The sequence below is a fragment of the Hydractinia symbiolongicarpus genome, chromosome 3 (assembly GCF_029227915.1).
Source record: "Hydractinia symbiolongicarpus strain clone_291-10 chromosome 3, HSymV2.1, whole genome shotgun sequence".
Lineage (NCBI taxonomy): Eukaryota > Metazoa > Cnidaria > Hydrozoa > Anthoathecata > Hydractiniidae > Hydractinia > Hydractinia symbiolongicarpus.
Window position 1 is genome coordinate 13138649 of NC_079877.1, and position 27482 is coordinate 13166130.

The window sequence follows — 27482 nt, forward strand, 5'->3', positions numbered from 1 at the left end:
ATGATTATATACTTTTTATTGTGATTTTATCATTATTTTTTTATCATTATTATTTTATAATTATTATTAACCCAGAATACAGTTCCATTGGCGCTGTAATTAACGAGAATCCTGCTAAAAAGAGCCAAACAGCAACATCAATCCTACTCTCATCCTGGATTCCCGCTTGATAATCTCTGATACTACTCAAACTTCTCGATCTTGCGCATTGGAACCAACGCTTTATGGTGAGGCTGCCAGTTGACATTGTAACGTATCTTAATTCACATTCTACGACAACTGCGTAACTTTTTAAACAATCTTGACTGGTGTTTAGAAACGACGTCCCAGGGTATTCTTACATTTCTTATTAGGGTGGCCCCGTGTCAGGTTTTGTATTAAAATAAACAAAAAACGCTGCGAATTAGGTTTAGGGAAATGGAAAGTTGACCATTTCACTAGTCTAACTATGAAGATTTGGAGAAGGTGAAACACCTGAAAAAGGTCATGGGATCGAAAGTGGTACGCTAACTTAGGCCCTGGGTCAAGCATTATTTTTTGTTTACAGTTTACTCTTTCGCATTTAAATTTCGTGATAGGGTTTCGCGGATTCGGGAGAAAATGGCGGAAACTAGTGCAAGTGTTTTAGAAGATTTTCCGGCTCATGCACTTCTTCCAAAGAGAGAAACTCAAGTAGAAAATTTTTTAAAGAAATATCCAAACTACAATGGTGATGGAGTACTGATCGCCATATTTGACTCTGGTGTTGATCCAGGAGCGCAAGGTTTAACGGTAATAATTTTAGCTTGTAGCTAGCTAGCTAGCTAGCAAGGAAAACAAACTTAGCGTTTAATTTGCCTGTGGGAGGTAATATAATGCATAATCTGGAGATTCTTCAATTGCAGTATTTGTCAAAGTAGTGCCTCATAAGCAATACACACTGTTTACACAAAAACCAAAACCATAGAGCAACAATGGTACAATTTCGCCACTTTTTACGAAAAAAATAGTATTTATCTTATTGCTTTACATTGCGCGGCCCTGTTGTGGTTTATTTTTGATATTAAACATAACCGGACACAACAATTAAAAATAAAGTTAAATCCTAATTGGCCGCGTATCACAAATGGCCTGGAAAAATGGAACTCGGAGTGGTACAATTTCTCCAGCATGGGTACAATTTCGCCAGCTAGGTTTTTATCTGTGAATTTTCTGGGTAATCTATGTAACTCATCTTGTTACTATTCTCTAAGTCCCTTGCCTAGGTAAAAAAATTTACAAAGTAAATCTTAGATCTATATCAAAATAAAGTCTGGTGAAGTTTTTCCACAGTCGCGAGGAAAAAAGGATCAGCGAATCACGAGTGTGGGAAGTTTTTTTCGCTTATTCAAACTATTATGGAGACGACCACAGGGCTGTTGGACGACTTACGGGCTGGCGTTTTAAAAAAAACTTATAGTCTCGCCCGTAGAAACCAGAATCAACCTGAAACAAAAATTCAATTATTTTTTTTAACCATTTATACTAAAGAAATGACAATTTTCCCAATGGTGAAACTATTTATTGATTTTTCGAAGAGGAATATTGACTTTATCCAAAACTTTTTTTTCTGGTCGTTCTTTCACACCTAAATTGAAAAGAGTTATGAGTGAATATTTTAACACTTATCATCCTCTTGAGTATAACTTTTAAAAATAAATTATATTTCCTTCCGAAAAGAAATGACCGTCTGAAAAAACACTTATTTCTGAAAATGTATATATGCCATCTTATGTTTCTGCAAGTCACAGAAAAATGTTAAAAGACTTAAAAAGTTCTATTTCTATGGTATTCTCAGACACGTCATGTGAATAATAAAATTTAAAAGGACAACCTTCTGAATATTCATTGCCCCGGAAGTGTGAAAGTATCACCATCATTATGAGTATGCTTGAAAGGTGTGATATTTTAAAAAAAATTTAAAACACTTTTTCATAGTGTTGTTTTTTTCGTTTACCATCTATTACATTTCAAATCTCTTTTACAAAACTATAGGAGATCTACAAGGGCGAGTGCTACTAAACTGTAGCCAACATGTTTATCTAAAACGATTTTTTTTTATTTTTAAAATTCTCCAAATCTTACATCTTAAAGACGAAAGTTTAAGTTGAAAAATGGCTTTTTTAGAAAAAGTAAAATAAATCAAAAACAGGGACTTTGTGGAAAAGAATTAAAAAATTGTTTTTACATATATCTATCACAATTCTATAGAACATCAAATGAGATTTAGAAACGAAGTGGTTTTGTAAATGAAGTCACTTTTTTGAAGCCAGGGTGTGTTTCAAAAATGTTTCTGTACTTTTCACAAGTTAAAAAGTTTCAAATTATTTTTATACCATTTGATAGGTGGTTGAAAATGCTTTTTGGTGATGTATGAATAAATATTGCCGAAAAAATCGCAATATAAAAAGCTCAAACCTTAAACATTTATTACCATGATGTATAATTTATTTTTCTCATGTTGAGTAGTGGTAGTGGATGTTAGGCTTAAATATCTGGTTATGACGGAGGGTTAGTAAACAAAATGAGAATGGGTATATTTATATTAATATAATTGTCTGTCTTCTCCAGCTACCGCGCCATCATAGGACATTTGAATATCGGCACATAGCGGCATGGTTAAGGAAGCAATACCAAATGTAAACATAGCGTTAGACTAATAGTCAACTCAACAGTGAAAGTTCTGAAAAAACTGTTTTTTATATCATTTATTCAATAAATATAGCTGTAATAAAATCCCACAAATAATAAACTGAGAGTAAAACGAAAAAATAGTACCTTCCTTCTTTGCGTCAAAATTTGAATGAGAACAAGCATATTGGACGCAATTCAGGCAGTTTCGGACTGGCCCAGGCTTTTCCAGGCAGTTACAGAACCTTGAAAACCCTCCGAAAAACGCATATAGGTGCCCTAACATATTTTTTCTTGAATTTTTTTAAAGTCCGAAGAATACTTTCGTGTTGGACGAAATGGACTGATAATTACTTTGCTTCACCTAGTGTCCCTATCTTTTTCCTGCTGCACAAATGCAAAAACCGAAAGACTTAACTACTGAAAATTTAAACAACAATTCATCTATCAGGTTTAAAGTAAAGGATTTTAAATTTATGTTACCTTCCTATGTAACATTCCTTTCAAATCTGTTGTTTAAATGACAATCATCTTGTTGCTGAGACTTTACACACAGTTTTTAAATTACCAAGTATGGCCTAAATGTTTTTACAGCAATGATTATAGAATCATAAAAAAATAGACAAACAATGTTTCGTTTTTTGCAAGTGAACAGTTTACAGTATTTGGAATTCCACTGCTATCTCATTTTCTTGTTTCACGAAATCTTGTAAAGGATCTTAAGTATATACATCATTCTGTAAAAACTGTAAATATATTTTTTTTGAAATTACTTGACTGCAACTTCAGCTTAAATAAAAACCAAGCAAACAGCTGTTGTTAACACCAGATTGAGCACTTTACAGATAAACCAAGCCACGCATTAGTATAGGCGTATTACCATTTTCAAAAAAAAATTATTGCAACCTCTGTTAAACAAAAATTCAGAAAACCGCATGTCGTTATCCTGCTCAGTTAGGGAACCCAAGGTATAAAATGATGTTGGACTTATATTATAGAGCCTAAAAAGTTCAAAAACTATCACGTAACTTGCTGATAACATCCCAAAATTAAAATTCTTAGATAATTCCACTACAGTTGGAAAGGAGTTGTGTGAAAAAGATTCACTGTTTAAAAATGGACTTCTTTTTTCATAGAGGTTAATTTTTATTGTTCCTTAAATAGATTAACATTCCAGCATAACAATTTTTTTTTATTTTTTTATTTTAAGTGATTTTCCAGACCAGTCTTATACATTTCTTGGGTGCTATGTGGAAATGTTTTGTTAATTTTTGACTTTATTACAGACTAAATTGATATTTATTATTTAAAAGTGTAAAAATGTGCTGCTATAATTAAAACTTTAGGCTACACCATCTGGTAAAAGAAAGATAGTTGATCTTATTGATTGTAGTGGTAGTGGTGACGTTGATACTTCGACTGTTGTCACAGTAAATGAAGATGATGGATGTATCATTGGAAAGACAGGACGCAAGTTAAGAGTTAGTAATAACTTTTATTTACAAAAATTATTATGTGCCTCTTTATAATTACATGAAACTTGCTGCTCGTGAAACAATTGTACACAGCACATTAATCATTTTTGACATTATATAATGACATTGATAAAGTGGAATGAGTGTCAATAGCTTATACAGGAATACAAAAGTCATTGCACTGCAGGCCTTATAACTTCTAAGTAGATGGAAATAACTGATGTCAACGCCTACATGTGCACTAGGAACAACCTGGATCCAAACCTGGTACAATTCCTGAAGCATAGCCAAGCTACCTTTTTTAGATCCTGGGGTTTGATGACGTTATCAAAGTCCATTAACCGTAATATCTTTTTAAGGATTCATCAAAAGAGTCTTATTTTGATCAATGTTTTAAGCTCTACATAATAATTTCTGATTTTTTGTGTATATGGATCATTGATAACATTATCATAAAATATTTGACCCCCTAAAAAGCCCCCCCCCCCAAAAAAAAAAAGTTGATTTACCCTCCCTAGAAGTGGATCCCCCTGTGCTTTAAATTAATTTTAGTATATCAGTAGTAGTTATTAATCTCACATATTTGTAAGTAGAAACATTGTTATTGCAATATGTTTTACGTAAACATTTCAACATACCTGCTGTTATATTTTTTATTACCATTGCATCAGTTATTTTTAATAAATGAAAGTGTGACAAGGATTTTTTAAGTTTGGTCATTAAAATTTTTTTTGAGATATTTGTGTTTGTGTGTTTATGATGAGCTAGCAGTCTTGTCCTCGCCCAATTATATAAAAATTCCACATGTGCCAGTAGCAATAATGTTAATATATCAATCGACACATCACTTCTATATGACCCATTCTCATATAAAGTAAAGATCAATCTTCTCCGTGGACTTGTGTGTGGTTTTCTCCTAAGACCTAAAATGTAAACTAAGGATTTTTTTTAAAGATACCAACTTCGTGGACAAATCCCAGTGGACAATACCGTGTTGGTTTGAAGACTGCCTATTCTTTGTTTCCTGAGTCAGCAGTAAAAAGAGTAAAGGTACTTTTATCTTCTCGGCAAATTGGGTTTTCACTTCTTACATAATAATGTTACCTACAACACACCTTTTTATGTTTTAGAATGAAAAGAAGAAAGATGAATGGGATCCTGTTCATAAAGTTAAAGTTGCAGACGCATCAAGAAGACTTTGTGAATTTGAAGCAAAATGTGCAACACCTACATCTGAGGTATATATTGCATTATTTTACTTTTCCAATTTTTCATAGTATTCGAGCAAAAACTATATAAATTTAAACAAATTTTAGACTGTTGATTCTTTATTTCTTTTTTTATTAGTTTTTGTATTAAATACTTAAAAAATGTACTATGTAAAAGCAGTTAATTCTTCAATATTTAAGATAGAAGATGTCCTTTAACACTTATTGATTGAAAGACAATTTAGGCTTGCTTTAAATGTGTGACATTATGTATTTGCGAAAACATTTTCATATGGGTAGCTGTAGTTTTGTTAGGAAGTCGAAGTTTCAGATTTGGTGCATTTTTCTGTTTTATTCGTACTTTAAGTTACAAAAATACTCGTATTTTTTCATAAGAATTATGTTTTAATTAAATTGTTATCTATTTTGTGCTGGACGTCTCTGTGATGACTGTGAAGAGTGTTGTAATATTGTTTTCATATTTCATATTATTATATGTGTCTAACATCAACAGAAGTTCCCAGAGTATTTTTACTCAACTAGTCCATAAACCCTCGAAAAATTGTCTGAAACTATGTTGTAGACAAAAAATTAGCCACGGCATAAATAAAATTTAGTAACCCTGTTGGATATTTTGACCAGCCCTTTTTTTATTTTTAGATCGAAAAGCTTGAACATGAAAATTTGAAAGCTACTGTAGAAGCTTTAAACACAATCGACAAAAAGTATAAAGATCCTGGACCTGTTTTTGATTGTGTTGTTTTTCATGATGGAGAGATGTGGCGGTGTGTAATTTTTGCAATTCATATTTTAAATTTCTATCCTTCATTTTCAAATTAAGACTTCAATACTCATTTTTATAAAAAAAATTATTTAATCACATGAAATAGAGGCAATGGATGCAAAAATTGGTGACAATAAATGAAGGAAGTATGTCATTGGGGAGAGAATGTGCGGCTTATGGATGTTTAGAAAGACTGTATAAGCTAGAAAATGGAATAAGAGTGCACACTGGAAATAATATTTTTAGCTTTTTAAATCTCAAGTTGAGATGAAGGTCTGGTGTAGTTTAATTAAACGTCAGCATGGGAGAGATGGTTTCAAAGTTACTAATGCTACTAAGATATATACCAAGCACTTCCTAGCCAAAGACGTATATAGACCACCTGTAGGAACTAAATCGAGGCTCATGAACAGCGAAGCCTTTATTAAATTCTTGGTACAATTTTCAAGTTAAGAAAGTCCCAAGAAAAGATCCAATGCAGCGTTTATCTCCAAGAAAAAAATGTAGACTGTCTGTTGAATCTGAAAACATTGCTACCAATGTTTCTGAAATTGATGGCCAAAGTAGTAATATTACGGACAATAATAAAAGAGTAAAAGACCTCATGAAAGAGAAAGAAGAACTCTTTACTAAACTCCAACAGTTGGAAAATTTCTATTGTAAACCCCCTTCTTTTAAGGAATATGTGATGTCTTCAAACAAAAACTGCAATCATTACACAGGCATGCCAAGTAGTACTGAGATATTAACTGCTTTGTTGGATTTTATTGATCCCAGAATCAATGGTGCAAATATTATTTTATATATTAGTCGTGAAACCAAAGGGGCTACAAGAGGCAGAAAGCCACCAATGGAATTTTTCATAGTAACACTAGTGAGGTTACGACGAAATTTTGATGTGAAACATTTGGCTTATCTTTTCAATGCTTCTGAAGGGACAATATGCAATACAATAAATACATGGATAAACTTTTTATATTTAAAATTAGGAACCAACAACATATGGCGCAGCAAAGAACAAAAAAAAATACATGCCAGAATTTGTCATAAAAATATCCACACATAAAATGTATAATCAATTGTGTTGAATTCAAAATAGCAGTTCCTAATTTACTCTTTCTTCACAAAATGATGTACTCTGACTATAAATCCCATACCACAGTAAAAGCACTGGGTGGTATAGCCCCAGGTGGAGGGTTCAATTTAATTTCTCAAATATACCTAGGAAGTGTGTCCGATAAAGACTGATGGTGCTAAAAAGTGGATTATTAAACAATAAGTTATGTTAGGCAGTTTGAATCAGATTATAGCAGTTTGTGTGTTGCTATCGAATTTTCAAGAACCGATTTTGAAAAATATTTTATAAAAAAACTTCATATATTGAAAAAAAGCTTATAAACAAAATGACGTTATATGTATATTATAATACATAACTATTAGTCTGCACACAAAACAGCTGACAACACTTCAGATATACCTTAAAACTAGTCCTTGTTTGCTTCATTTTTTGCTGCTATCTCATTCTACAAATATTCAAAAGAAAAGCGTTTTACTTTTGTTCTAAGTGAGTCCCAGTGTTTTTCATCAAACTGAACGCGATCTATAACCATTCCTTTTGCAATATACAACACAAAATCACACCATGTTTGAGTCGTAAGTGCAAGCTGCATTTGAACTTGATCGTAATAAGTTTGGTTAATATTTATTTTCAGTTGTCCTTTAAGTGGAAAATATGGATGGGTTTTTGGATAGAGTACATATGTATTGTGGATCTAAAATTTTGAGTTCTTTACTGCATTTTTCTTCAAAAATTCCATATTCCCCATTGCAAATCACTTTCCCATCTGGAGTTGCACAGGAAATGAAATTAACAGGATCAATGACCAAACCACAGGACTCAATATTAATAGAGTGACCCTGTAACTTCATAAATTTCTCATAATTGTGAATTGCAATAGGCTCTTAATATTTACCATATGAAAGTTTATATTGTAAAATTTTGTTTTTTGCATCCTTCTTGTTTCCAAATATCATGTTATGGGCAAGAGTTTAGAACCTTTTTCAGTTTTTGGTCCATTACTTCCAAATCTATTAACTAATCATAAAATTTAAACCGCTTGATTCCTTGTCTGTTCCTCAATAACACTTGTTGCTGCTATGTCAGATTCTAACGCAGACAGCAACAAAACTTTAATTTTTTCATTGATTTTACTTATTTCTTCTGATCATCATCATCATCATTCTCTACTTAACGTCCGTTTTTCATGCTAGCAGGGGCTGGACGGGGTAGTATTAATTACCCTCTTCCAATCTGATCTAGACTGTGTTAGATCTAAACTCAACTTCCTCTCTATCAAGTCTGTCCTTATAACCTCCTGCCAAGTCTTTCTCTGTCTGCCTCTGGGCTTTGCCCCTGGAACTATCAAGTCTCCACACTTTCTTACCCAATTATCCCCCTCCATTTTTTCGAAGTGCCCCAGCCAATTCAATCTTCTTATCTGCATAACATCTTTGATTCTACGGAAATTTAGCCTGCTTCTTAGCTCATCTGAACTCTTTCAGTCTCTCAGACTGGCGTCACACATCCACCTAACCATTCTGTTATCATTCCTTTCTAAACGGTCAAGATCTTCCTGCTTCACTGCCCATGTGTCACTACCGTGCCACAACACTTCTTACACAGGCCTCATACAACCTACGTTTTAACTCAATTGACAAGACTCTGCTAGTCAACAAAGGAGGTAACTCTCTGAACGAACTTTTTCCAAGCAGAACCTATCCTGCAAGTAACACTTCTTCCAACACCCCCTTCAATGCCCAACATATCACTTAAGTAACAGAAGTTCTCAACTATCTCTGACGAGCCACTGTTATATATCATTGAAGCTGGAAATACTCCATTCTCTATAATCTCACCTTTGCAACGCTTGCATACAAACTGAATGTCAGCTCTTAACCTTCCACTACTGAACTTCCTATGTACCCAATTGCCAAGTCTGACAAAAAATTGAGTTACTACCAACCCCTTTCCTGCAAACTCCACAAGGCCACTTTCCAACTACAAGGTCACACTTCGCTGCAATGCTACTAATCATGACTTTAGACTTTGTTGTGTTCACCCTTAGCCCTTTCTCTCCTAGTCCTTCTCAAAATTTTTAACTAATTTTTCCATCGACCTGCTATTAGAACCAAATCATCTGCGCACAATAACTCCCATGGACAACCTGTTCTGAACTCCATCAACAGCGCTTCTAAGACTAGAACAAACAACAAAGGACTAAGTACAGAACCCTGATGTACACCAACATTTACACTAAATTCATCACTAAGTCAATGGTTAATCCTGACACGACTTCTAGCATTGCTGTACATAGACTGTACCATTGTAACTAGCCACTCATTCATACCTAATTTTCTCATAGCCCATTAAATAACTTTACGTGGCACTCTATCAAAAGCTTTCTCTAAATCTAGAAAGGCAAAATAGAGATTCTTTCTCTTTCCTAAATACTTTTCCTGAAGCTGTGTGAGTAAAAATATTGCATCTGTAGTACCACCCCCTGGAACTGGATATCACATATGAATTCCTAACAAATGGGAATGGTGGATAAACATATTGATTTTCTTTCACCAGTGGTGTGTTTTTAATCTCGCGATAGACAAAAAATTTGGTGGCATCAATGAACATTGAAGTGACAATTTGCTGCCTATTGGCATTGAACCATAAGATGTCTTTCTCTTTCCTAAATACTTTTCCTGAAGCTGTGTGAGTAAAAATATTGCATCTGTAGTACCACCCCCTGGAACTGGATATCACATATGAATTCCTAACAAATGGGAATGGTGGATAAACATATTGATTTTCTTTCACCAGTGGTGTGTTTTTAATCTCGCGATAGACAAAAAATTTGGTGGCATCAATGAACATTGAAGTGACAATTTGCTGCCTATTGGCATTGAACCATAAGATGTGGCTACTTGACTGACATCCTGGCCTATGTTCATAACACGTAATAAAGGCAAATTAGGATTTAGTGTAGTTAACTTTATTCTCTCTACTGTTCCCCCCCCCCCCTTGCTTCATAGAGTGGTGACTTAATGCCTTTTCGACTGAGGTGAAACAAGAGTCACTTTTTAATTAGGAGGCTTGTCGACCCTGTCATGGGCTTGTGGTATAGACCAAGTGCACTGTCGAGATGTACATGCTTGTATTTCAGGTACAACAGTGATTCTATCAACAATCCACTTCGCAAACAATTTCAGTATCGCAAAAGTGTGTGCAGCACAACTTTTTCTGCAGCACAACCACAAAAACCATAATTTACATCTGTGGTAGCCTTTTCAATAACAACGAATACCCATCTCACTTTTTTTTCGTAAGCTGGCAGCAACAACACCTTTAATTGCAAATAAATCTGCAGTTTGTTTTGTATAAATTGAATTTGTATCAACATACTGTTCTTCTAAGAGTTGGTAACCTATGGAAAAATGTTTTTTAACCAGAGTGGACTTTGTTGTACAAGCTGCATTCACACAATAAAAATATTGTTCAATTTTTTCTGAATTGACTTGTCCATCTGAAGAATCTAATGAACGTAAGTCTATCTTGAATTTTTCTGGTATTACTGACAAAGATGCTGACAACAATGGTTCCGATAATACTTTACCCATAGATTCAGCTGTTCGTTTTAAAATGTTTTTTCTGGGGTAGGATCACATATATAATTATGTGTACCAATTTTGTGATAATGCAGCACTCTGACTTGGAAATCTCTCAAACTCTCCAAGTTTCTCAGTGTATCACGTTTGTATATGAGCCACTGTTTTAAATGTTTCTTATCGTAGTCTTCAATGTCTTCTTCTTCAAGAACAACATCACTTGGGTCTATAAACAAAAAGTTTAGTGTTGAGTTATAACATGGTGTACTTTGGCTAGACCTCAGCTAGCTCGGACTAAGGAAAGGAGTATTTCTACTTACCATTATTTTCATATATCATCAATGGAATTTCTTTGTCAATATTATCCAAAAGTGCAAGAGATAAATCATTATTATGAGACATCTTTATGGAATCCTTTCAAACTTTTAATGTTTGCACACAACACGAACTAACTAAAATGGAGATAACTATATCTTGTGCATTTTATTATGTGGGTAATAAAAAATATCGATGGAACTGTTTTTATCTCTTATATTGAATGACTACCGTAATTAGTAAACACAACTCCGGATAGATCGATAAAATATTTAAAACATCCATCGCCTCGTTTTCATGCATGCGACTTTTTTTATGAAAAGGAGTATTGCAAAGTGCTTTGCACTAGTGTTGTGCTGGTTTTGTTATTGCTTTGTTGATGCTTTGTTAGAATTTGTTTGGTGCTGTATAGTTTGTTTAAGAAAATAATTCTGTTTTCAAAAGATTATATCTGTTTTTATGACATTTTTACAATAGAGCCTGCATTGACGTTACAGAAAAAGGCAATCTTGACGAATGTGATGTTCTTGGGTCTTATCGACTAACAGGACAGTATGCAAGATTTAGTAAAAAGGGTACATGCCACAACTCATTTATTTAAAATTCTTTTGGTAATATCTCATCATTAGGTATCTTGGTTATACATACAACATTTTCTTAGTATACCTACGTTACTAACTTGCTGTGTATATGCTACTTACTCGCTATTGCCTAATTTTGTTTTAACAGATATGGTAAACTACAGTGTAAATGTTTATGAAGATGGAAATGTTTTATCCATTGTGACAACTTCAAGTAAGTAATAAAATAAGCTTGCCATCTCAAACTAGGATGAACAAGTGCTTTAAGAGGGACATGTTTATATATCTTCATTCTAATGAGTTATGCTTCCCAGATTTCAACATGTTTATTGCCAACTTGACCATCCTAGCTAATTAAATCCTGTGTTAGTATAAGAATTGCATAGATATTGATCTTTATCGTCTGGCGACCTAACCCTCGATAATCAAGTTTAACGAAATGGAATGCTAGTCTTTTAAAATTTAAATTACCCTTGAGCAATCAGCCTAACTTATCACAATGAATTAAACCAGACAGAAGTCCCTCCCCCTAGCATTCCCCCCTTAGCATGTCAAACATCATTTTATTAGGAATTTGTTTATGTTATGGAATGTTTGTTGTTTGCCCCAGGTGGGATACAGCATTCATAAGATCATTTAAGTAATTGCTAAAAAGTCAATTTTTATATTGATTTACAGTGTGATTTGTTTTCAGGTTCACATGGTACCCATGTTTCATCAATAGCTGCTGCATATTTTGAATCTCAGCCTGAGTTAAATGGGGTTGCACCTGGTGCTCAGGTATATAATTGCCAAAAATAAAAATAAATTGTAAATATGCCCTGTATTCTAGCTTAATGTATTATATTTGATTGATAATGTTTTATGATTTTTTTTATGGCCATGTATTTATCAGAAGATCAAGAAGGTTTCAAAACAAGTTGTTTTTTCCATTTAGATTATTTCCATGCAAATAGGTGATAATAGAATAAATGGTATGGAGACAGGAACTGCATTAATAAGAGCTGTATGTATAGTAATTTATTTATTTGCAGTTCACTGCTTAAATAAATTGTGCGTATGATGCAAGCCATATAGGTGCAATACACACACAATGAAACCTTATTATATTAGTTGTAGTTTTTCGGAAGTCTTTTAGAATATAACTGATTATTTATTTTGCTGCATGTGTTTCTGTTTGATTTGTTAGTTGATTTGTGCAATTGAGAACAAGGTTGATGTTGTGAACATGAGTTATGGAGAAGCAGCCAAGTGGGCCAATGATGGGTATATCTTTTAAGCTATAACATCATATAACAATTTTGAAAATTTATATTTACTGCCATTTGTGGAAATTGTTGACTTTCCATAATTATTTTCTGTATTTCACCTTTTATTGATTTTTATGGGAACAAATGAATGTTAAAATGTTTCATCTAGGCTACGTTGACAATATGCAGCTAAAAAACATATGTGTTTTCTTCAGAATGCAGCAGTATAAGTAAATAGAAAACATTAAATAAAAAATAAAGATCCAAAATTTAACGCTGTGCAGTTATTAAATACATTAGTTTGTAATTTCTTTATTTATTTTAATTAAAATATAGGATACTATAAAATTAAAACAACAAAATGCATTATTCCACATAATGCATTATTCACAACAAGTAGAAAATATAGTCCTTTTTTTCTTTCTTTACAACAAAGTAATATGAAAATTATTTATTTTATAGGAGAGTAATTGAAATGATGAATAAGATGGTTGAGGAACATAATATCATATTTATATCCAGTGCTGGTAACAATGGTCCTGCACTTTCCACCTGCAGCTCTCCAGGTTCGATGACTGAAAATGTGATTGGGGTTGGTGCATATGTATCTCCAGATATGATGACTGCAGAGTACTCCATGTTGGAGAAAATGCCAGGCACACAATACACCTGGTCTTCACGGGGACCATGGTATGTTTTGAAACTACTACATGCTCTAATATACTCAAATATTACACACCTTGTCCCTATAATACATTTATATTTTCTGCAACCATCGAATACATTGTAGGTATTGATGGGAAAGTATCGTTATTTATTGATTTGTGGTAATATTTAGTGTTAATGGCTCACTTGGTGTCTGTATATCTGCACCGGGTGGGGCAATTACCTCAATACCAAAGTGGACACTAGCAAAAAGTATGTTATGTAATGGCACATCTATGTCATCTCCAAATGCATGTGGTGGTGTAGGTATGAAAACAATTGACCTTTTTGTAATTTTTATCATCTGTTATAAATGCTTAACTAATGGCCTCATATTACGAAGTCTTTAGTAGTCCTAGGTTGTTTTTTTGTGGAATTTTTATATTTACTTTTTCAGCTGTGTTACTGTCAGCACTTAAAAAGGAAGGCATTGAATACTCTCCTAGAAGGTTTGTTTCTGTTTCCTTATTTAAGCTAGGTTAATTCTACTTTAATGTGCAGGTTATTTTAAGACGCCTGACAAGTTGAGACCGTTAATAAAGAAATCTGTTTTGTTTTATTTTTTATTTACTTAAAATAACTAAGAAGGACAATGCCTGTATATTTGAATTTTTCTTTTGCATTATATTATCATTAGTTTCTGATCTTCACCACTCTGTTATATTTGTGATTTATTTGATTACGTGCCACAATTATGTTTAAGTTTTAACTTTTGTGGCTTAAGTAATTTCTTCCACAGTTTTACAAACATGATTTTATAAAACATCTGTCACTTGAAGTAAACCAGTTTATAATCTTAACATAAGGAAGGGCTATTTCTATTTTAAGTTGGCATAGTAAATTATACATTGATATTTTAGCATTCGTCGATGTCTTGAAAATACAGCTCTAAAGGTTCAAGGTATGTATGTCGTTCAAAACAAATAATCAAGAATAATTTAATATTGTTAAATAATTGGCAGTAGATAATGAATAATGTTTCTACGTTTAGGACTGTCAGCATTTACTATTGGTCAGGGTCTCTTGCAGGTTGGTTGTGTGTAATTGATTTGTATTTCAACAATAATTTCAATTATGTTTCCAACAGTTGGAATTTAACAATTCAACAGTTGCACAAGGTCTAATCCAAAAAATAATTTTTATCCAACATAAATTAATAATAAAGGATTATTCATCTGATTCTATTTGTATACATTCTGCTCCTAATATATTTGCTGATGAACTTAAGGATAATTCTGGCGAACTAAATTATGGGGAACTAGTGCTATTTCCAGGAAAAAGAGAAAAGCACTTACTGAAACACTTTGTTTCTATTATCAATGTGTCAGCCTTGATGTGTCTATTAATAATGGAGAGAGACAATGAACGACGAATAGTTTTCTCCTTATTTTAGTACTGATTGTAGTTGAAAGTATTTTAATAACTACAACTATAAAGTATAAGAATGTATATGGTGATATATTATTTGAGGTGGAAAAATCTTTTGAATTCATGCAAGAGTTAGTTGTAGACCATGTTGCTAAATATGTTTCCTTCAGGGTAAGTATTGGTAACTCTCACCTTCTGCACATTTATCATGTGTGATCAAACTTTTTCCATTTCTGTTGAGATGAAGTAACTACTTTATACTAAATACTTTATCAGTGTCTTTTAAGGGGTATTTATTTGCAATCCTTTTTTATTGTTACTCCATTTGTATTGTTATTTTAATATCAAAAAAATATCAACAATAATGATAAATTTTTTAAGTGTTCTAAAATTTTTGGGGAAGCTGTTGTTATGGCACATGATAAATTTTGAAATAAAACTATGGTTCTTGCTAGGCATAAAAGTGACTTTTAGAGAAATGAATTGGCTAATTTCTGGTATTTTTTTCAGGTTCGGTGCAATGGAAAATCAGGGATTTACATCCGTGAGCCGTGCGATCATCTTCTGCCTGAGAAACACACTGTTTTTGTGAAACCAGATTTTCACAAAGATACTGGTAACTGAATATTTATTCTTTTACTTCTTGACTATTAGTATATTTCTTTTTTAAAAGTTTAGGTAAATTTGTCCCCTGTCCTGTTTTGAAAGAAATTGAAAGTACCCTGAAAGAAAATAAAAACAACATTTTTATCATATTATGGTGTTTAGAACACTAGCTATGTTCACGAAACGTTTTGACGTTGATACGAATAACAGTCCGCTTTCCACTAAACTTGTGTTTCTGGTATTTCATTTCACATAGTTATATATTGATTTTTAAATTGTTGTTGTTAGGTAAGGCTCAAAACATCTTAAAAAGCCTTAATTTAACACAGAATTGAACAAACAACCTCAGATGTTTTAAATGATAATTTTGATGAAACATAGAATTGCTGAATTTTTAAAGCATCTTATCACTTCGTAAAGAAAGTGCTGATGGCATCTAAAAAATAATACATTTTTTTCAATTTTGAGTTCGCTTGTGGATTTTTTTAACACTCTCACTCTCACTTGAATATTTTTTTATTTTTTTAGATAACGATTTAAAAGCAGATTTTAATGTAGATATATGTCTTGTAAGCACCTCAGCTTGGGTGACATGTCCATCACATTTGAATATGACAAACACAGGTAGGGTCGAAACCTATTTTTTAATCATGCGACTAACTGACATTGTGAAAAGCAATTGTTATCGTTGAAATGGTTATTTTTTAGCTCGTTCATTTCCGTTACTTATTCAAAAAAGCGGGTTGAAGCCAGGATGTTATTATGCTGAGGTTTGATTTGTTGTCCCTGTTTGTTTTTAATTTTAATTTTTTTATTACTATTTTTTTAAATGTCTATTCTTTTATTAGGTTCAAGGTATAGATTTAGCTCACAAAACATTAGGACCAGTTTTTAGAATACCTATCAGCGTCATTATACCAGAAAGGTAAAATTGTACCATACTCCTCACTAAACGATTAGTACTTTCAGTATTCCTGATAATTCTTCTGCGCATGCGGCATACTGAAAAATAAATGACATTTTATCAATTTGTTTAGAGTTGAAAGTAAGAATGAAATAATCAATATTGGGAAATTGGATTTTAAACCTGGAGATCGAAAACGTTTCTTTTATTTCGTACCGCAAAGTGCTACCTGGGCTAGTAAGTGTTTGTTTCTCGTTTTTACTTTTACTTTGTTGTTTTTACCTAATATATATTATAATATGGAACTTTGAGTCAAAGATGGCAGCTGCAAGTAGTGATGGGAAAATCCTGTAGTTTTTTTCGACGGGTTAATTTCTCATGGATTTCTACACAGGCTTATGACTAGTTGAATAAAGTACCACAACGGTGCATACAATTTACCAGTCAATAGAGACTTTTTGAAATTTAATGTTATTGCTGTTCATAGTCTTTTATCATCATTCTTACTGACTATAAATTTTCATCTAGCGCTTAAATTAAAGTCACTGGAAAAAGAAAAGGACATTAGATATGTAGTACATGCTGTTCAACTTGTGCCTGATGCAGCATTTGTGGAAAATGAATTTGAGAGATATATTTCGTTAAAACCAAACTCGGGCATCACAGAACTTACTTTCAAAGTGCAGGTAATTCCCTCTCAACTAATCTGATTGTCAGCTCTTGTAATTTGTTTGTTTGTTTGTTTTTTGTTTTCTGTGCCTTACTAAATTTAAAAGATTTTAGGAGTTTGATATGAATAAACATTAGTAGTGGTTTAAACCTCAATGTGCATTTAGGACGGACACCCTTTAGAATTGTGTTTCATTTAGCAGACACCCTTTAGAATTGTGTTTCATTTAGGACGGACACCCTTTAGAATTGTGTTTCATTTAGCAGACACCCTTTAGAATTGTGTTTCATTTAGGACGGACACCCTTTAGAATTGTGTTCCATTTAGCAGACACCCTTTAGAATTGTGTTTCATTTAAGACAGACACCCTTCAGAATTGTGTTTCATTTAGGACGGACACCCTTTAGAATTGTGTTTCATTTAGGACAGACACCCTTTAGAATTGTGTTTCATTTAGCAGACACCCTTTAGAATTGTGTTTCATTTAGGACGGATACCCTTTAGAATTGTGTTTCATTTAGCAGGCCCCTTTTGAATTATGTTTCATTTAGCAGGTACCCTTTAGAATTGTGTTTCATTTAGCAGGCACCCTTTAGAATTGTGTTTCATTAAGCAGGCACACTTTAGAATTGCTTTATTTAGAAGGAACGAACTTTTAAATCATTTAGGAGGGATGCACTTTAAAATTTAGGAGACACTCTTTAAAATTGTGTTTTATTTAGGAGGGACACACTTTGGAATTGTGTTTAGCAAGATGGTGGACTATACAAGGTGATTCAGAATTAGCTGCTGAACTCTGTTTCCATGGTTTGCAACCATTAAATCGGGAAATATCCCTGGTAAGTCCCCTTTTTCAGTTCAGTAGAATAGATAATACGTATTGTAATGTTTTGTTCGTATCTGTATGTTGCAGTTTGTGACTGCACTATTTTGCAATTCTCCATGCATCGTCATTAGGTTTATAACCTTTCAACTGTTATTTTAAAATTTTAGAACAGTTCAAATTTGTGCAAATACAAAACTTCACAAATTTTGGTTTGCCAAACATAAATTTCAATCTTTTTTCCAACCACAAGATCCTTTTTCCGTAAAAGTTTCCAACATAGAAGTACAGCATTGTGCATTTTTTAGGCCAAAAAAGTAAATATCCATTTTACCAGAGGCTGCTGCTCGAAATTTCATCTTCTATAATAATACCAAACAATGTGTGCGGGTCAGCTGCAAGCATGCTGTTCACCTTTATATAACCAGTTGTTCAAACTGCTGGATCAAACCAAAGCTTCACTATTACCAAGTGGGTGTCAGTCTCAGTTAAAATTTTAAAAATGAAGAAACATTTCTGGTTGCATGACATTTTGTGTGTTTCGCCCCAGGGACAAAACCCCAGATCAGATGTTCTAATATGAGCTTAAATTTCACATTAATTAAATAGAAAACCTTATCTGTTGTTTAGACATGTACACGAGGCTTTGCTAAAGTAGATGTGGTGAATAACTTGATGATTGAAAAACTTGATCCTGTGGCTTCATTAACGCATCATGTCATACCATTAGCGTAAGTGTTTTAATGTCTTTTGTTTGTGTTATTGAAAAAAATTGAAAAAGAAGAAGTTTAGTACCGAGTTTTGCTGATACTATAAAGTGTACTATCAAAACAGTAATTTCAGTTTTTTTAATGTCCCACATAATATTTATATTGTTTTGTCTTTACCTTTTATTTCGTTTGATTTGATTTTCTGAGTGTAGAAAACAGACTTCTGCTTCAAATAAAGCGACATAAAGATAAACTTTTTAGTTCCAGTATCTCGTTTTTCTTTCTGAGCAATGTTGCTAAGTTTTCTATTCCATCTGTACTTTGATTTTTAATGCTTCCACTGATCATACCTCCAGTCAACTTTCATAGTTTACTCCCTCCACCTCAAATCTGTTGGGAGTATGAATTTGACCAAAATTGAAGTCTGAGGGTAAAGACAGTTTGAATCTGCTTTAAGTGGGGAGGACCATGCTTGGTGCAGGAAACCATAGGGCTAGTGGGAAATAATTTATGTTTTGCCTTTGGGGTGTAAGGGGGTGGAGGATGACACTAAAATTCTAAACTTTTCGTTGATATGTCATGTATTTCTTTTCTATTTAGACCTAAGGACAACTTGTTAAAACCTTTGGGAGTTAGGGATTTGCTTCCAAACGGTGAACAAATTTACAGTCTTGAATTGACTTATAATTTTCAACTGGTATGTCTTTAGCTATTGGACTACAGATTAGAAGATTGTTGTTTACTATCTTGTGTGATGACGTATTTGATTATTTGTTTTTGCAGCCAAAAGCCAGTGACGTCAATGTAGTGATTCCACAATTTCATGATTTGTTATATGAGAACAAGTTTGAATCTCAGTTTTGGATGATTTACGATTCGAATAAGTCCTTATGTGGAGTTGGGGATGCATTTACTTTAAAAGTAAGTCAGACTTTATACTTTATTTTACATTTATGACCAAGTCTCTTTAATTCTATTCCTTCGGTTTGTCTGTCTGTTACGGAAGCATGAAATGCAACATATAAAGGGCGAGCGATCCCGTAGATTTTTCCACGCGTTGACAACTAGTTTAATAATATTATCTTCGTATAAACATTTTTTTTAGTACAAGTACGTAGCTAAACTTGAGAAAGGCGATTATGTGGTGAAAGTTCAAGTAAGACATTCTCGTAATGAAAAGTTTATTGAATGCTTAAACTTAAACTTTACATTTCTTTACATTGAACTGGAGAAATAAAAATTGTGAATTTTGCTTTTTTCTTGTTACAACAGGTTATGTGTGATCACGGGTCAGCTTATTCTAAAGGAGGATTTCCACTTAAACGAATATTGTTATGCCTATAGATATCGTTTGACAAAAAGTAGAAAGCAATACTATCTTTGCGTCGATCCACGTTAATCCACTTATCCAACTCCATTTGAGTGGAAACCCACCTTAACTGTTCTGACTTACAAGATGATTTTTATGTTAGGTTCGACATAGCGATGTGGAAAGCTTAGAAAAATTAAAAGATCTTATTATCGATATACATGTTTCGCTAACCACATCCGTTGCGTTGGATGTATTTTTAAGTCGGAAGGATTTGTTGGATAATAAGAAAATACAACGCAAACCCGACGTAAATCCATCATCTCGAAGTACAGTGTATTTATCATTCCCTGCCGAAGACAAGTACGTAGTTTGAAAGTTTTTATTTCATTTCTCTTATAAATATTTTACTTGTTAACAAGCACAACAAGAATAAAAGATGCCAATGCAGGTCAAAGTGCACACAGCTAAGTGAAAGGGTGAGGAGGTGTTACCTATCATGCATACGAACGCATTGTCAAATCTCTTCTCGCCTTTTGCCAGGATTAACTTTAAATGATCTGGTATGATATGCGAAAGGACAAGATTGTCCACAAGTGTATAAATCTTCTCCTCAAACAATAGAGGTGCAGTCCTCTATAACCATTTCAAAACAAATATTACGGGACAATAAAAAAATGATAAGATAAAGAGGAGAATGATTAATTGATGGGCTGTAAGTAGTAATCTCAAGTACTCGAGACTGCATGGACAAAAAGGGATCGCTGTAAGCGCGACGTAGAATATTGTGTACATGCTTAAATGGAGGACCCCAATATTAGAAGGTTGACACAAAATAAAATATCACCTGAAACAAAAGTTTGTTAATTCCCGTAAAATATTGTCAGCGTAATTATGAATTGTCATTTTGATTTTAATTTGCGAGTTATTGTATCCTAAAAGTAAAAAAAAACTGGACAATTTTTTTATTATTGTACCTATTTAATCCATAGGTATCCTAAAGGTGCAAAAACTGGACAATTTTTGATTGGTAATATATCGTTTGCATCAGCATCAAGAACAGTAAGTTTAACTTTGTGTGTTTTTATCACACAAGTATCAAATTAATCGTTTTTTTTATACATTTTATACATGATTTTAGTGTATGAACTACCCGCTTCAACTGTCCATCCCCCCGTTGAAGTCACCAGATGTTAAAAAAGAACAGAAGGAAGCCAAAAAGGTGTGCACTCTCATATTTTATACACACAAATTCATATTCATACGTAAACGTTATATGCAAAAAAGTCTGTGTGAGTGTAATTCCTCCGATTAGTATGTAACAATTAATTATACGCTTCTGTAAATTGCAATAAAATTGAGTAAAAGAAGTGCGTCTTTAAATTTTGACAAGTACGATAACATTTTTCTTGAAACTACTGCGAATTTTCAAATTTCAGAGTTTTCCGAATTGGATCGTGAAATCTGTGAAAGTTTGCGATCGCAGTTCGTATAATATTTTGAATTTTGTTGCAAATAATAATCCACTAGTTTCTTCCCTCTAGGTGTGAAAATTGTGAGGTGTTCAAAAAATGTGTGATCTCATAATTATAAATTTCTTTCTACACAGATTGAAGAAGAATACGAGGAAGCTCACGAAGAATTTATTAATACATGGATTGCTAAGTATAATACTCGTATTCCAAGATGGTAGCTCGATCTCTCCCTTATGTTACGGATACACGAAGTAGCGTTTCCCCGAATATGTACGGCAGCCGAAAATCTGTGAACGGCGAACCTGTGCTAATTTTTAAATGTCCTTAAGACTAAGACTTTGGGAGGTTTAATTTTAAGTACGGACTGTTTGTTATTTTCAAGTTTTTAAATTTTAGGCTTGATGGCTCGCCATTAATTGAGGAATTGTTAAATAAAATGAACGGCAACATAAAGTCTCAAAATTCATACTTGAATGCTCTAGACACTTCAAAGGTAGAAAATGATTTCACTAAATAAAATTTGCGTTGTGTAAAATTTCTTTTAATACACAATTTTTTAATTTTGTAGGAGCGTCTTTCAAAATTACGTGAGATTATATCAACTGCTGATAAAATTATTGACCAGGTAAATCATTTGTTGTTGTTGAAGTCGCTTACTGTTGAAATCGTTTGTCGTTGTTGAAGTCGTTTGTTGTTGAAGTTGTTTGTCGTTGTTGAAGTCGTTTGTCGTTGTTGTTGAAGTCGTTTGTCGTTGTTGAAGTCGTTTGTCGTTGTTGAAGTCGTTTGTCGTTGTTGAAGTCGTTTGTCGTTGTTGAAGTTGTTTGTCGTTGGAGTCAAAATTTCTCCTAAAACTGTTATTCCGTTTTATGTGCCAAAAAAATTGAGCAAACTTATACGACTAATGCGTTTTTATGTCCCTGCAACAGCTTCACTGGTATTAAAACCTTAATTATTATTTTCTTTTAACATTTTAGCAAAATGTCCTAAAATACGAAATAGTTTTTATAATTTTTTAGCCCTTTCTAATATAATTTGACCCCAAACCTCCTAAAATTATAGAGTTTAAAATCTGTGGCCATCCTGAGTCGTTTTTCCTCAGTTTTTGCAGGTCAGACCTTAAGGATAAAAGCATTTTTGCACCTTCTTCAGTTGGTTGCTTAGCATCTAATCGTTTTTTAGAATCATAGTATTGGCATGGTGAACCTAACATTGGCTCTTTCGATTGTGATTGTCAGTAGTGAACTCAACACAAAACAAAAAAAACTACATAAACACTACGATGTAGAATACGGGCCAACTTGTTGGATTTTTAAGCGATGGAGAACTGTGTAGGGATGACTGTGAGGCCTGAAGATTAAAAGCGTTCGTTCCCTCACAAAATATACTAAGACATGGTGGCAATTTTAGACGTTCTTTCCCACAAGCAGTTAGGCTGTTCCATACTAGATATACGCAATTTGAACTTATCAAAGTTCACTCGTCAATGTTTACAGTGGATCAAAACCCTCAAAATGTGTTAATTGCTGACGTCAGCATGGCCGTTTAGAGCCTTTGTCGGCCTTGGCATGGATTATACCGCAGAGAAGACGTGTTGAAAAGTGCGACTAGCACAATTTAAACACTGCGTACATAACCTACGCATCTGAAATTGGACTTTGCGCGAGTTGATGGTTATTGCCAACGCTGCAAAATGGCCGAAAAAGTGCCATTGTCTTGATGTTTTGTTGATTGGTTGTAGACACATCGACTAGCTTGCTAATAAAAAACACGAGTATTATTGACTGTATCTGTTAGTATTATTTTCAAACACGTTTTTTTGTAGGTCGACCAAGATAAATTACTTTCATATCTTGCTATGAAAATTGATCCTGATACCGAAGCTGAGAAAAGAAAATCGTAAGAGTTTTGTATTTCTTTGTTTTACCGCCAATGAAAGTATAATTAATCTATTTAAAAGAAATAAAATACACGGTTATTCGTTCAACCTTCCACAATCTTCCACATACGAATAAAAAAGAAACACTTATAGTAATGCAAAAACACATTATGCTGATGATTACAATGTCAAAAGATTTCAAAATCACAAAAATTTGAAAGCCTGTGTTTAGAAGCATATGCTATACTGGTATATTTTTTCCGATTCGAACTCTAGTCCAACATTTAGTTTGAGCTTAAAAGAAAATTGTATGTGGGTATATGTAGAAGTTACTTCATGAAGTTTTTTCATATTCGGTAAAGGCAAGACTGTTAATTCTTCATAATTTTTTATATTTAGTGAAATGGAAAAACAAAAAGAATATCTGTTAAATGCTTTGTATAAAAAAGTATGTATTATGCTTGTACTTGATTATCTGTTTTATGCATTTTTTTTTTGTTTACTTTGTTTTGTAGATAATCATCCTTTTTAGGGTTTAGCATTGGCTGATGGTTTGCTTGAAATAAACAAAAGAGAAAATGGTAGGCTTTGTCTTATTACACGCATGGAAACATACTTGTTTGTTTTATTACTAAACCGGTGTCAATCCAGCACTGTAGTTACGAACGCTATGTGTTGACACTTTCACCACATTATTTATATACGCCCCCTTATTACTTCATAGAAGCCCTCTTGGTATTTTATGGACGTCCTATTAACCACTTTATAGATACAGAGAGTTACCGATATACGTCTGATTTAATATTCTGATCTAATATATACTGCCCGCTTATCGGCTTGTGTGGCAGGCAAGCAAGTTAGAGCAATGCTATACGTATTTCTAGCGGTAATGTAACATAGTTACAGTCGGCGGGGAGAAAGAACCAACCGTTAGGATGGAATCCCCAAGGATCTTAAAACTTTCCATTACTTACTTACCTAACTATTCGTTCACGCGAATTATAATTAAGAATTACATGCAGTAATTAAAATGCTGCAAAAGTTAATATTTTCTTAGTTAACCCTATTCGTTTCGGGGCGGACTGGCTTTTTGCCCTGCTCTATGGTTATGATACTTCGAAATTGTTGCAGAAGACATTGTAAACATTCATAAAAAATTGATTTCGTTAAAGTTACCTCTAATTCTTATAGCTGCAGGTGATACTGAACAACAAGAAACAACTAATGACGCTGCATATCAAGGTATTTCCCTTCTTTTTTTCTACCATTTTAGATTTTTTTATATTTCTTTTTAGGCCTACCTGGTACAGGTGAGGTCCTATAAATTGACTTGTTACCGGCTTTTCTTAGAATTGGATGATTATTTTTTTCTGATTTTGATGGTGAACAATAGACCTTTAAAAATGACGAAGTCAGTTTTTAAAAAAAAATCTTATCGGTTAAAAAATGGCAAATTTATGCGCAAATAGAGTCAGAACGCTCCAAAGAGAAATTTCTTAGTATTAGATCTTTGGTTTTTCTAATTTTTTGCACTAAAAAGATGTGACGAAATCAGTTTTTTAAGAATTTTTTTTCGGTCCACAAAATGCTAGTTCAAGGGCAAAATGAGTTTCTGAGGAATGGTAATTAGGTTTTTTCTAGCGTTTTGCACGAGGTTTCAAATATGTATTCCAGAACTTAGAACTGCGATATCAGCTGTTTTAATTTACAAATCTTTGCTAATAACTACCGCTTACACTATTCATTTATTTAAACTGTCATTTCTTCGATAAAATGAATTGTTTTGTTCAAAACATGAGTTAATAAATAAATTAATAAATTTGCTTGTTCTATGTTTATTACGCGCTTTTTTTTTATAAGAATACCCAAATTCTAACTAGACTGGTTATTGTTCCTATTTTCCTGTTGTTTTAAACAATAGATCGATTGTTTTCCAAAAGAAACTTTATCCTGATACGCTTATAAAGCATATTCTTATTAAAAACATGTAAGAATACCTTAATTCTAAGCTTATATTTCTTATTTCTTTTTACACCTAAATTCTTTATTTCAGTGGAGGATCTGACTGAATGTTATCGGAATTTTCAGAAGTTTGTCGACGCAACTGATTCGAAGGTAATTCTTTTAAAAATCCATAAGATGTGTCTGTTAAAAATATGCTAGATACCCGTACAGAAAACGGCTTTACACTCCTGTCTATGCTGGAAGTTCTCTATGCCGAATAGTTCTAGCAGAATAAATAAGCTTTTTTGATTTACGTGTAAAAAAATTGTTTTAGATGTTAATGATGACTGTTCGACATGGTATGGTACACAAACACTATGGACGAGCGTTGAAAGCTTTGTTGAAATACTTCGAAGAGAATGGAACAACGAAAGCTTATTATGATGTGTATCTACAAGTATGTTTTTCCATTAACCAACCTATTCCTTTTTTTTCATATGGAGAGAGGTTTTATCGCTAAGCGGGTTAGATTTGTGTCGTGTGTATAGTTTTATGACTAAACATTAGATTCCCCACATGGCCTTTTCTTACAGGCCGTTTACATAGAGTAACGTGTTGGGAGTTATATAGAAGTTGACTTTTACTACCATTGTCTCACAGTGAAGGGGTGTGGTATACAAGGAAGGTGCGGCCCTTTCTGCATTCAATCGCATGCTTCCAAAATAGAACAACAAGAAGTTTTGACATTTATTTACAAATACTTTTTTGTGCTTAATTATAAGGGAAGTTCCAAAATTTTAATAAAATGGAGGGGGTGGGGGGGATTAAAAATATAAAGACAAGGATTTTCTGGAAAAAAGATAAAATATGAGGTAGATAATAAGGGGGTAGTTTTGTGTTTATTTAAGAGAAGGCCAGTACACTGTTTTTTGTTTTGCAAGACATTGCAATCTTTGTAGTATAAACGTTTACTGTTGTTCGGTTTTATAATAACAATGTGAGGGGGATTCTTGATTCTTTATAAACATCATGATTTTGGGAGTTAAAAATGTATTTTGATCCTCCCTACGATTAAGCACACAGTATGCATGTCCATTGTTATGAAAAACTTCTAAATGAATTTCAAACTTTGAAACTTTATGTAAACAGCTTCTTACCCGGGTTAGGTATACCGTCCATGTCGGATAAAAAGACAGCAAAACTACCAAGCTAAAGGATTTATTTGTTACTTAAAATATTTGTAAGCTACCTAAATTTACCTGAGTTTTTTAAATTGTGACCAGTATTGTGAACGCTAATCTGTATTTCTATTTTTTTTTCTTTTAGTTGGTGGAGTCATGTGGATGTCATCATATAGTTTCTTATTTACGAAATTGGAATCTGTTGAAATTTCCTGACACCTATGAATTATTTTAGTCATTTTTTGTATCTGCGGTAGACCCCACGAATTCTCCTTTTTTTATAAACTGTCACTTTTTTTTTACTATGTTTCAACTTTCGGTGTGTAATTTAGTAATTAATTAATGGAATGGCGGCGTTTTACAGAGGCGGCGTTATATGAAATAAGTATTTAAACAAAATAGCTGCGCCGTGTGCTCGGATTTACTTAAATAACGTCCAAGTGTTAAAATACAGCAATGGTAAGGTAGCATCGCAAAATTTGTTTATTCATGTAGACTTTGTGTATGAACACAACAGAACGTGTAAATAAAATTGTACGATCGGTTTTTAATATGATATGGAAATGGTAAATACGTTATTACTAACTTCAGTTTTTCTGTGTGTTTAAACTTGTTCATGAACCGGTTTAATCGCGTTTAATTTATTAAAACTGGCCTCACGTTCGTTAAGAAAGCTTCCAACATGAATGAATATATATAATTTTTATGGATAAAAAAGTTTACTATTTGCCACCTATATTTCGTTTTAACATTATGAAGTTGCTTGTATTAAATTAGTTATCGGCTTATCTGTAATTGATTATTTTTTACATAAAATCTCACTTGTAGCGAAAATAAATGTGTTTCCATATACTGTACTTTATGTTTTTACCTGCATATCCTTGTTTCAATAAAAAACTGCAATTTGTGTCGTAATCAATTCACTTTAGCGTTGATGGTTAAGTCGAATAGTTTTACCTTGTAAGCTTTTTCCCCAGAAGAGATAAATTT

The 27482-nt window shown here is 33.0% G+C and overlaps 1 protein-coding gene across 2 annotated transcripts; it reads left to right on the top strand.

Annotated features, from left to right (window-relative positions):
* Window positions 1-106: 106 nt before the first annotated feature.
* Window positions 107-27349, top strand: LOC130635814 (tripeptidyl-peptidase 2-like). Of its 2 annotated transcripts, XM_057445297.1 has the most exons (41): window positions 107-227; window positions 579-771; window positions 3996-4130; window positions 5079-5174; window positions 5255-5362; window positions 5993-6117; window positions 11568-11665; window positions 11820-11885; window positions 12366-12451; window positions 12609-12677; window positions 12861-12937; window positions 13384-13611; window positions 13760-13893; window positions 14024-14075; window positions 14487-14527; window positions 14618-14655; window positions 15097-15165; window positions 15505-15610; window positions 16129-16224; window positions 16309-16370; window positions 16449-16525; window positions 16638-16741; window positions 17033-17190; window positions 17897-18013; window positions 18628-18728; window positions 19308-19404; window positions 19491-19628; window positions 19813-19863; window positions 20180-20379; window positions 21009-21078; window positions 21158-21238; window positions 21626-21681; window positions 21888-21984; window positions 22060-22116; window positions 23314-23387; window positions 23767-23815; window positions 23900-23948; window positions 24559-24609; window positions 25421-25482; window positions 25646-25768; window positions 26638-27349. In XM_057445297.1, the coding sequence occupies exons 2-41, from the start codon at window positions 601-603 to the stop codon at window positions 26725-26727; spliced, it is 3759 nt and encodes a 1252-aa protein (XP_057301280.1). In that variant the 5' UTR covers window positions 107-227; window positions 579-600; the 3' UTR covers window positions 26728-27349. The 2 variants fall into 2 exon arrangements, with proteins under 2 accessions (XP_057301280.1, XP_057301281.1); XM_057445298.1 differs by lacking the exon at window positions 15097-15165.
* The last annotated feature ends 133 nt before the right edge of the window (window positions 27350-27482 follow it).

Coding starts and splice junctions, on each gene's coding strand:
- LOC130635814 (XM_057445297.1), top strand. CDS start 601: ATGGCGGAAACTAGTGCAAGTGTTTTAGAAGATTTTCCGGCTCATGCA. Junction 12,452..12,608: donor GGGTTGCACCTGGTGCTCAG/GTATATAATTGC, acceptor TTTTCCATTTAG/ATTATTTCCATGCAAATAGG. Junction 22,117..23,313: donor CTGATAAAATTATTGACCAG/GTAAATCATTTG, acceptor GTTTTTTTGTAG/GTCGACCAAGATAAATTACT.